General features: G+C 47.2%; 1 protein-coding gene across 6 annotated transcripts in view; it reads right to left on the reverse strand.

The window, feature by feature from the left end:
• SAG (S-antigen visual arrestin) overlaps nucleotides 1-7,547 on the reverse strand; it is a 30,906-nt gene extending 23,359 nt beyond the window's left edge. For 4 of the 6 annotated variants that reach the window (XM_077758896.1, XM_077758873.1, XM_077758876.1 and 1 more), the window contains exon 1: nucleotides 7,159-7,547. In XM_077758896.1, the coding sequence (XP_077615022.1) occupies nucleotides 7,159-7,372 (214 nt within the window). In that variant the 5' untranslated portion in view covers nucleotides 7,373-7,547. Of the gene's footprint in view, nucleotides 1-1,356; nucleotides 1,418-7,158 lie in introns of all 6 variants that reach the window. The other 2 variants (XM_077758904.1, XM_077758886.1) reach the window with 1 other exon arrangement.
• Nucleotides 7,548-11,927: the final 4,380 nt, after the last annotated feature.

Raw genomic sequence — 11,927 nt, forward strand, 5'->3', positions numbered from 1 at the left:
TCCCAGTGGCTACATCCTAGATAACTATCCTGCAATATTGAAACCAGGAAGCTGCCACGGGTACAGGGGACAGTGTGTCTAGTTCTAAAGTCATTTTATCTCACATGGAGGTTTGTGTAACCGCCCCTAAAATTGATACAGAGGGGTTCCCTCACCTGAGAGCAGTCTCTCTCGGGTCACCCCTTCTCCCCACCATCCTCAGTCCCCAGGGGACTACCATTTCTGTAACTTGGCCATCTCTAGATTGTTATTTAAGTGAAATCACACAACATATGGCCTTTGAGATTGGCTCTTCCCGCTCAGCACAATGCCCTTGAGATCCGTAAGCTGTGGCGTGCGTTGGCGGCTCATTCTTTCTCACTGCCGAGTAGAATTCCATGGTACGCATGTTCTGCAGCTTGCTTAAGTTTCTTCACTTATTGAGGGATGTTTTGGTTCCTTCCAGTTTGGAGCTGTCACACATAAAGCTGCTACAAACAATCGTGTACAGGTTTTTGTGTGAACGTGAGTTTTTGCTTCTCTGGGATGAGTGCCCAGGAATGTAACTCCTGGGTCATCTGGTAAGTGTATGTTTAATTTTTAAAGAAATTGCCAAACTATTTTCTAGAGGAGCTGTTCCACTCCACATCCCCACCAGCAATGTATGAGTGATCCAGTTTCCCAGCAGTCTCACCACCATTTGGGATTGCCACCATTTTTAATTTTAGCCATTCTGATGGGTGTATAATGATATTTCAGCTCACTGTGCTTTAATTTGCATTTCCCTAATGTTTAATGATGTTGAACCCTGTTCAGTGCGCTTATTTGCCATACTATCTTCTCTGATGAACTGCTTTTCATGTTTTTTGTGTATTTTATCTTTCTTTATGTAGAGTTTTACTCTATTTTCTTAAGCTTATTTATTTATTTTTGAGACAGAGTGAGAGAGTGAGCAGAGGAGAGGGAGAGAGAGAGAGGGAGAGAGAGAACCCCAAGCAGGTTCTGCCTGTCAGCTCACAGCCCAACTCTGGGCTCAAAGTCACGAACAGTAAGATCATGACCTGAGCCCAAGTTGAGAATCAGATGCTTACCTGACTGAGCCACTCAGGCACCCCTCTTTTCTGCATATTTTCTAATTGGATTTTGTTTTTCTTACTGTTGAGTTTCTTTATATATTCTAGAAATGAGTCCTTTTTCCCCCCCACGCTCTGAAATTATTTCCAATCAGCCAGTGCTCCTCGCTCATGTTTTAATTTGCCTTCTTACAATTAGATTATTAGCAAAGCTGATTTGAAAGAAATAGACAACTAGCAGTTGTCTGATGACTTAAAGGAAAACCAGCATTAAAATTACAATCTTACTCCAAACTCGACTTACCCACAGGCTCTATTTGGTCAACATGGTCTATATAGTCTCTCTTTCCCAGGTAGATGGTTACCTGTAGGGAGAACATATGTGGATTCTAAATGGCCAAAGAACACTAAAGCACTAAAGCATTCATGTTAAAAATCAGCAACAACCAAAAAAAAAAAAAAAGAAAAAAAGAAAAGAAACCACACACACACACAAAACCAAAAAACAAAACAAACAAATAAAACCCTGGCACCACAACAGCCAACACATTAAAAAAATTATTTTTTAATGTTTATTTATTTTTGAGAGAAAGAGTGTGAGCAGGGGAGGGGCAGAGAGAGAAGGAGACACAGAATCTGAAGCAGGCTCCAGGCTCTGAGCTGTCAGCACAGAGCCCGACGCAGGGCTCAAACTCATGAAACATGTGATCACACCTGGGCGGAAATCAGCCCCTAATCGACTAAGCCACCCAGGCACCCCACAGCCACCACATTTTGATTAATCTTTTTTTTTTTTTTAACAACTGTTGGATTTTATTTTTTTTAACATTTATTCATTTTTGAGAGACAGAGAGAGACTGAGTGTGAGTGGGGGAAGGGCAGAGAGGGAAAGAGACACAGAACCGGAAGCAGGATCCAGGCTCCAAACTGTCAGCACCAAGCCTGACGTGGGGCTCAAACCCATGAACTGTGAGATCGTGACCTGAGCCGAAGTCGGACTCTTAACGAACTGAGACACATAGGCGCCCCATTGATTAGTCTTGAGAAGAGCTGCTGCCTGGCCCTGCAGCTTGCCCACTACCCGCTCTCTCCCTGCCTGGCTGTGGGGCAGAGAAAATGGATTGCAGGCAAGGTGTGCTCTTTCTTCAGCCCCATAAATCTGCTCCATGGAATTCTTCCCACCCCACTCCTTTGGACTGGTCCCTGTTCTCCCACCTTTTCCCACCAAGCCCAGGTCTGATATCAACCAGGTAACCTTGCTGAATTCACTGATAATACTTCCCTGGAAAGTTATATTTATGCAAATGAGGCTCCTCCCACAGTTAAGCCTCTTACTGCTGGCTGTGAATGAACTGGTTTCTCCTCCACATTAGAGGAATTGCAAAGAGGCAGGAGTTCCAGAGTCCCTGAAATCCTACCAGATGAGCTTCCGTATGGGAACCCCTGAACCCATGCTCTGAGGAAGAGGGTGTGGGGAGCTGGGGACCAATGACCAGGGTTTCAGTCCTCTTCCTGTCTGTCTCCATGCCTCTGGTGGAGAAGGTCTCTGCCAGCCCCCTTTAAGGAAGCACAAGGGCCATGTTAATCAGCGCTCACCGCTCTGAGCCACAGGGCTGAAAGTGCCTTGATGGTAAGAACTGTACCCCAGTGTTCATAGCAGCGCTCTCAACAACAGCCAAATCATGGAAAGAGCCTAAGTGTCCATCAACTGACGAATGGATCAAGAAGATGTGGTTTATCTACATGATGGAATACTACATGGCAATGAGAAACAATGAAATCCGGCCATGTGTAGCAACATGGATGGAACTTGAGGGTGTTATGCTGAGCGAAATAAGTCAGGCAGAGAAGGACAAATACCATACGTTTGCACGTATAGGAGGATTAGCAGGAACTTAACGGAGGACCGTGGGGGAGGAGAAGGGGAAAAATAGTTGGGGAGAGGGAGGGAGGCAAACCATGAGAGACTCTGAATGCTGAGAACAAACTGAAGGCTGATGGGGGTGGGGAAGGGGAAGGAGGGTGATGGGCATGGAGGAGAGCACTTGGGATGGGCACTGGATGTTATATGGAAATCAACTTCACAATAAACTATTTTAAAAAAAAGAATTCTTTCCTTTTTCAGCCACAGTGTCGGTACACAGCAGGGCTCCAATCAGCACTTGCTAAACACACCGATGAGCAATGAGCGAGTCTGCGCACCCTTCCTAGCCCCTTTCATCCCTAAGCCTCTTAAATTCCTATTTTTATTTCCACAAACACCTGAAATCATTTCTTTTTTTTTTTTAATTTTTTTTTTTTTATTTCTAGGAGAGAGAGAGAGAGACAGCATGAGCAGGGGAGGGTCAGAGAGAGAGGGAGTCACAGACTGAAACAGGCTCCAGGCTCTGAGCTGGCAGTCAGCACAGAGCCTGACGCGGGGCTCGAACCCACGAACCGCGAGATCATGACCCAAGCGAAAGTCGGACACTTAACCGACTAAGCCACCCAGGCGCCCCAATCATTTCTGTTGGCATTCAGTCATCTCCTAGATCTACTCCTCATATCAGATACCCTGGAGTGAATCCCCATGCCTTCTAGATTATTTGTATTATTGATGAAAATGCCTGAAGGACTGCATAGTCAGGTGGCTGGGAAGGATGGTGTGAGGATGCTTTCTGGACAAAACAAATGAACAAGCAAACACACATCAGTGTATCCTAAGCCCAGAACCAAGAGAATGCTTCTGGAAACAATGGTTTCATCTGCAGGTGAAGGGCCACCAAATGGGGATGCAGAGGCTGACGGTCCCAACCTTGAAGCTGTGGAAGCATTTTAAGCAGGACAAAAGACTGAACAGCGTTGAGAGCACTTATCATGTCCCAGGTGCCAAGCTAAGCACTGGCTACATTATTCCACTGAATTCCCACAACTACCCTATGAGATAGGAATTAGCCCCATTTCATAGAAGAGACGACATTGGCAGCAGAGTGGAGAATGGATAGACCAAGGGGAAAGCCAGTTGGGCAGCTGACTGAGGTTGGGAGGAGGGAAGGGTGAAGGTAGGCAGAGAGAGTGTATTTTCTTCTCTCTCAAGCTTTAGCTGTGGAGGAAGCGGAGATGGAAAGGTGATAGGTTAAGGGGAGTTTCTTGGTTGTTGTCTCTAATACGCTTGAGTTCCGGGGCGCCTGGTGGCTCGGTCGGTTAAGTATCCAACTTTGGCTCAGGTCATGATCTCATAGTTTGTGAGTTCGAGCCCCACGTATGGCTCTGTGCTGACAGATCAGAGTCTGGAACCTGCTTCAGATTCAGTCTCCCTCTCTCTGCCCCTCCCCTGCCCACACTCTGTCTGTCTCTCTCTCTCCTTCAAAATAAACATTAAAAAAAGTTTTTTAAATATGCATGAAATCCATCCTTATTTTTATGTTCAGACAAACTACTGGTAGAGAGGGAGGCTGATGGTAAGACTCTAAGGAGGAGGTGGGCCATGAGGCACAGGTGTAAATAGCATGAACCTTAGATGGGAGCAAGGGCATCCAGTTCTGCGGCATCTGGAAGGGGAGGGCAGAGAAGGGGCAGGGGCAGGTGGAGAAGTTGGGGGGCTGAACAACACAGAAGTGCAGCCGACATGTTGCTTGTTCGGCCAACAGACCACGTGCCCTTCTTCCTGGACAAAAGGTTGCCAATTGCATTCAGGGTTCACCATCCCCCAGGGGGCCCAGGCTAAGAGGAGGCCAGCTCCAGAGGATAATTCTTGGTCGGCCTGATCCAATGATGACCATCCAATTCCTTTGGCTTGGGATTGGTTTAGGGTGGGCATGTGACCGGTTTTGACCAATAAGATATGAGAGAAGTCTGCTGGAGGGCTACTGGGAAAATATGTTCCCACTCTTAAGAAGAGACACCAGGAAGCAACAGCCTCTTCCTTTTTCAGGAAGGAAGTGAGGATGAGACTCTTGGAGCTATGGCAGCCATCTTGCCACCAGCCGGAGGACGAAGACCACAGAAGAGGGCCGAGCGGAGAGGATCACAGAGAAATGGGCCCAGGGCTCCTGAGGCACCATGCCTGGAGCTATACAGAGGTTGCAACTGGAATAATCTTAATATGTGAGATATTAATTGATGGATTTTCCCACACATACAAAAACTCTAAGTTTCTTGGTTCAAAGGATGTCTATCTAGGTGTGAGGAATTTAAAAAGTGGGGAAGAGGGGCGCCTGGGTGGCTCAAGTCGGTTAAGCGTCCGACTTTCGCTTGGGTCACGACCTTGCGGTTCGTGGGTTCGNTAGGGGGAGTGGTTCCTCTCTTCTGCCAGAAGTGAAGACAAAGTGTGCTGGGAAGACACGAGCTGGGAAGGAGTCTGGGAAAGGAATGGCTGAGGAATCCCCAAATTATCTATCACCCCACAGCAAGGTCCGCAGCCAGGAGCACAAAGGGCAGAGAGTGCCCTGAGCAAACCCGTTTCTCCTGTGTTGCACTGTGAGGATCAGACTGTCTCCTTTGGGCCCACGACAGGCTTAAACTTTGATAAACCCTAACGGAAAAAAGCTAAAGCTCAGTTTTACAAAGCACAGAAAATAGAGCTCTGAGAAATCCCTTGATGACCTGATTTCAGAGCTGCATGTGCTGGTTAAGTGTCTAAATGGGCCGATGATGACAGTTCTGTGTCCTGCACATAGACTCGGTGTTGGAAACAGTCTCCAGGTCTAAGCTGCTTGAGTAAAGAGTGGACTGACCTAACTGTATGAAGAGCCTTGAAAGGAAAACTCTCAACCACTTCTGCAGGAACATCTGAGAAGTCAACTAGAAGAATGATCTAGATCCACACTTTCCAGTGCAGTAGCGACTAGTTACAGGGGGGCTCCTTGGAACATGGCCATTCCAAACCGACATGTGCTATAAACGTAGAATATGTACCAGGCTTCTAAGACTTAGAAAGTGATGGGGCGCTGGGTGGCTCAGTCAGTTAAGCGTTCGACTTTGGCTCAGGTCATGATCTTACGGTTCATGGGGTTCAAGCCCCACGTCGGGCTCTGTGCTGACAGCTCAGGGCCTGGAGCCTGCTTCAGATTCTGTGTCTCCCTCTCTCTCTTCACCTCCCCCACTTGCACTCTGTCTCTCTCTCTCTCAAAAATAAACATTAAAAAAAATGACTTAGAAAGTGAATATAAGATGTGATCAATTTTATATCATTTGCATGTTGAAATGATAGTTTTTTGGATATATTAAATATATGTTAAAATCAATTCTATCTGTTTCTTCCTTTTTAATGTGGCTGCTAGAAGCTTTAGAACAACGTCTGCAGCTTGAACTGGACAGTGCTGAGCTAGATTTTTGGCCCCTGAGAAGCCATCAGGTGGAGCAAGGAGACCCCATCCGTGGAGGCTGTAGGGTGGACCTTCCATTAGGCTTCCCTTCTATCTCATGTGGCCCTGATGGAGCCAACAGTGCCTTCATCTCTGCCGAGTACACAGATTGCCAGGATATTGGTGGCCATGTAGCCACAGTACAGAGCAGTGGGGGCTCATTCCCTTACCCAGTGGCCCTGAGGCCAAGTGAGGACTAAGAGTATAGCAGCTGGGGTAGGGACGGAAGATAGAGCTGCCTTGATCCAACTCCAGGGCTTTCCCCAGGCAGGCAGTGACATGACAAAGGGCCAGGTGAATTAGTATTGACAAAATAGTGTTTGAAAACATGTAAGTCATGGGTTCAAGACCAGCCACGTAAAATTGGGGGCAAGTGGATGGGGACTGAGAGATGAAAAAAAAATTGCAGGTCTCAGGACTTAAATTCTTGATGAGACTGAAAAGAAGTTGTGTTTGTGCAATTCACTCATTTGTTCATATCTCATTGATCACCCATCTCAGATAGAGATGGGAAATAGACACAGAGCTTCCTCAACCTCACAGGGTTTTGATGCCTATTCTTTTTTGCTTTGCTTTCTTTCTTTCTTTTTTGTTTTTTTAAGTAATCTCTACACCCAACGTGAAGCTCGAACTCACAACCACAAGTTCAAGAGTTGCATGCTCTACTGACTAAGCCATCCAGGTATCCCCATGCCCATGACTATTCTTGAAAAAAACTCCTTAAAAAATTGCATCAAACCACTTGCTTCTGTACCACTTACCGATTTGTCCCGGGAGATCTTCTTGAAGATCACATGGTTTGGTGCAGCCTTGCCGGTCTTCCCGCTGGCTGCCATGTTGTCTGTCCCTGGAAGCTCCTTCCACCGTGGGATGGAAGTCAGGCTTTAGGGGGCTGGGGAAAGGTAAAACAATCCTCAATATACAGTCAAGAACATTCTGGGTATAAAACCAACTTGTGAGATGCTGTGGACCCATTAGACATTTCTTTGTTATCTGCTTGAATACCGATGTTTGATTAAGTAAGGTCTTTGTCTAGCTTGTATTACACTGCGGTGTGCTTTTTAAAAAACATGTGTTTTGTTTTTCTCGATAAGCCTCAAACGTTTCTCAGTAAACCTCACCTAGAAGTCCAGCTAGATTCCAATGAGAAGGTTTTACTTCCTGACTAGCCTTTGGTATCGTCACACTTAGCCAGACTGGATTTAAAATTCTATCATCACGATGTTTTATGGCAATTAGAATAGAGAAAGTTCCTGAAAACCACTACATAACCACTTCACAAATAGTATTTTCAAAATATGTGAAGTCCCCAGAAGTTCTGCCCAGCAGTTCATAGTTAGCTGTTTTCCCGTCCTGTTCTCTTACTGCTCCCCAGCTTTATGCACAGCGGAAAAGCCATCTTAGCCGCCCTACCTCAGTGCACTGAGCCTCCTTAGTGAGCAAAGTCCCTGAAACCACACGGAGAAGGTGAGCCTGGGACAGACTGACCACATGAAAAATGCCTGTTGTCCTGACCCTTGCTCTGCCCTGTGCTTGCCCAAGTTTCTGAGAAGCCTGGTACTGGGGGATGGTCATGTACCTTGTGCAGCAGGATGGGCCCGGGAAGCAAGAAGGGCTCTGTCCCTCCGGGGTGAGCAGTCAGTCCTGGCTCTGCGTAACCAGGTGACCCCACCGAGGCCCTTGGCTGACGTGCTGGGGAATTTGTAGGGAACTTGGGGAGGGTGCCCACACCTAGGTCTCAGTGTCTAGAAGCCAAATCCCATTTAAGGAGAAGGATGGAGATGGGATTAGGGTTGAGAGGGCGAATTGGTTGTTTCAGCAGTTCTAAGCATTAGGCAAAGGCTTCAGTCTCTTTCCAGAGGGGCTCTCGGATGCAGGAACACCAGTGGGGAAGGCGTGGTGCGGGGGAGGGTGGCTCAGGAAAAGCTACTTTTTAGCCTAACCCTCTTTGGGTTCTGGAAATAGACTGATTAGCCCTTCACCCCCAGTATCACATGGACAGGAGATTTACGAGTGCTCAACAAACTTGATTAAACTCAGCAAGCGGCTAATGCAACCTTGGGGGTGGGGACAGAAACAAAAAGGTCAAGGAGAAATGTCAAGTTCAAGATGAACCCTGGTGTTATTCAAGCCAGACCAGATGGCTGCCTCTCCTCCACCCCTTGCCCTGATTATCGTCCCCAAGTCTTGTCTGTACCTCCCCCCCACCGGCCCTGCACCCCACCTCCCTCCTTGTCCTTGGAATCTGTCCAATCTTCTCATCCCCAGAGCCTCCTTCTGAGTCCACACCACCCGCTCTGCTTCCTTGGACCATAATGTCTCCTGCCATCTGACTACCTCCATATCCAGCCTCCAGGTCTTTGTCTGCAGTGGAAGAGGGGCCTTCTAAGCCCTGACTTGTCCCCTCCATTCAGATCTCCCACTGCTGTCAGGACACGGGCACCATCTTGAAATCTCTACCTGCTTTCCACATTGTCCTGCACTGCATTTCCCCCACCTCCTCCCACCCCCACTGTTCTTTTTTGCCTGGAACAATCCTCTTCTTCTGTCATCAGCCTGCTGACTCATTTCACGCTTCATGCTGGAAGAGAGGAGTCCCATCCTCCAGGGAGCCTTCCCCAACTTCCGGGGCTGGGTCGGAAGCACAGCTGCATTGGACACTTGTGTGGAGGTTATTTTATGGTCTTTCTTCCCTCACTTGACTCTTGGCTCAGTGGGGGCAGGCGCCCATCCCGTTGTCTCCCTCACCTCTGCTTTCCCAGTGCCTAGAACAATAGCTGCTCGCAAGAACACTCGGGGGATGAACAGATGGGACATTGTGGCCGCCGACACATTTACGTATTGGACTTGACCTTGTGTCCAGGAATGAAGCCAAGTTCTACACAGAAAGCATGTTCTGACACTTTGGGGTGTTACCATCTATGGAAAACATTCCAGGGGCTCCCCCTCTGCCTGGACAATGACCCTCCCAGATTTGCTCCCATTACCTCTTATGAGAAGGGAGATGACTCATTTTCAGAAGTACTAAATGAAAGCTACACTGTCTAGTTAACAGTAGGTTATAACCTATTGGAAATATGTACAACCTCCTCCCCCNCCCCAGTGGAGTCCCAAACCCTTAGACACTTCACTTCCTAGTTCTTCTTTCCCTCTCCCTCTGGAGAACTTATTTCTGGGGGCTTTGCAATGAGCATGTGCCAAAGAACAAAGGGAGGAGAGAATGAACATTTGTTCCAGTTAGACTACTTTTTGCTTTCCATGGGCATAGGCGACTTCCGGGTAAGACTGTAACCTCTGTAGTCCTCAGCCAATGAGGAACCAGGGGAGGGACTTAGATGCTGGGAGATAAATTATCTCCTGTAACTTCCCCAAGTGTGCCTGCCCCTCAGATACCCACTCTTGCAAGAACATTGATTAAAGCCTCGCTTCACTGTGCACTGAGTCTCCACGTCTCTCCTTTGATTGGGTCCATGGGCTTATTCCTCACCCCATTCACCCCACAGTCAATAGTGTACCAGCCCGCCCAGAACTTGAAGCCTTCCCTGCATTATTTTTCTTGTCACTCAAATACAGGTGAAGCTGTTGTTTCCTGTCTGTCCCCGGCCCCATCGTTCCCGGAATGTACGCTCCAGGGGGGTACAGACTTCCGACTACTTATCCCATCTCCAGCATTTAGAAGAGAGATCTCACTAGACCTGAAGCACATCAGTAAGTCTCTGATTGCAACAGTGTAATAGCTGGCAAGAGCTAAAACTCAGAAACTTTTTTTAATTTCTAAGAAAGTTTTTTGTGTTTTTTTTAACCAGAGGAATGCCAGCAGTAGCTGGCAAAAGGGACGATAGAATTAGAAAAACATTATTTGACAAATTCTCGTTATATTAGCCATGCCTTTTGATTTTCTGTATTTTTTTTTAAAGTTTATTATATGTGTATGTACATAATCTCTACAGTCATTGTGGGGCTCAAACTCACAACCCCAAAATCAAGAGTCACCGGTTCTTCTGACTGAGCCAGCTGGGCGCCCCGGATTTTCTGTATTTCTGATGCCTTGACATCTGGGGGCTCCACTGACCCTGGAGACAGCTAGCCTTTTCCTAGAGAAAGCCTTTCATACGCAAACTAACCAGTTCAGAGCCCACACACCTTGGTGGCCTCCTTTCTGCTCCATCAGGCTCTCACACTGAGCCACTGCCCTAATCATCCCCAGACCAGGATTCAGACAACTGGAGACAGCCTGTCACCACCGAGCTAGAAGTTACTCAAACCCTCCCAATCTTCAACCCACATATCCCGCCTCACCAGCTCTTTCCTGGGGAAACCCAAAACGACTCTTGCTCATGTCTTCTCCTCCATCCCTCTGCCTCCTGACGGAAACTGGTGCTTCCCCATATGTGGCCCCGTGTGGCATGGGCTGTCCCCTCCTTTTGGGAACTGCAACAGATTATCTTTTCAGTGGCTGTTGTCTCTGATCTGTTGGCCTTACCAAGGCTGAATGACAGTAAAAGTTACTATCAAATACTGATAAAATGATTGACTCAGACAATTATTAATTGGGGTCAAAAGCCTCAGGTGAAGAGTTGATGGGGAAATGGCTGCCCCTATAGCAGCAAAGTGATGGCATTTGGCCTGGGCTTATCACAAGGTGCAAGCCTGACAGCAGGAGGGGGGCACCAGGCATGGTCCATGGTCAATCTTAGAATCGGCAATGATGCCAATCAGACATGACATGTCACCTTTGGTTAAATGGAATCCATTAAGCCTTCAGACATCACTTCTAGTTTATGGGAAGACAAGGAAGAGAGGAATGAGCTAGATGGCACCACACGACAGTGACCAGATGGATGGAAAAGTGGCTGATGGCTTTCATGAGTCAATGTCACAGAAAAGGGACGTACTATATCAAAAGACTTAAGGGACCCAACATCCAGATGCAACGTGTGGCCCCAGACTGTCTCTCCAGTTGCAAAAACCAGATCTACAGGACATTTTGGGTCAACTGGGAAAATCTGGATATGGTCTAGGTGACAGGTAAGACAGAAGTATCTGGGATAAGAAGGGAGAGCTAACGAGTGCACAAAGAAGATCACGGGATGGCACGTGTCATATGCATGATTACACCTTGCAAATACACACTTACGCACCTATGCAACCTTGTACCTATATGTGTATACACATATATGTACGTTTTCTATGCAGAATCTTCAAGGATATGTGTAAGGAGCTAACAGGGGTCTCTGTGTGGTGGGTATTTTAGGTTTTACCTGTTTTTAAACATTTTTCTCCAATAGTCATTTACTTCTCCCATAGCAGAAAGATTAAAATATAACATTATTATAAACTTAAAAGATTCTCTGACGTTCCCCTTAAAAACACACAAATAAGAGGAAGACAAATGACCAGGGTGCCACATCAGAGGGGCTGCCCTGAGTGGCGGCTGCAGCATCCGGGGCCCCCGTGCGGCTGTGGGTGCTCCTGGGATACCCGCTGTCTTAGCACCAGGCTGCTGGGAGGGTGCAGACTGGCAGGTTTC

This window comes from Crocuta crocuta, unplaced genomic scaffold (genome assembly GCF_008692635.1).
Source record: "Crocuta crocuta isolate KB4526 unplaced genomic scaffold, BGI_CrCroc_1.0 scaffold290, whole genome shotgun sequence".
NCBI classification, from domain to species: domain Eukaryota; kingdom Metazoa; phylum Chordata; class Mammalia; order Carnivora; family Hyaenidae; genus Crocuta; species Crocuta crocuta.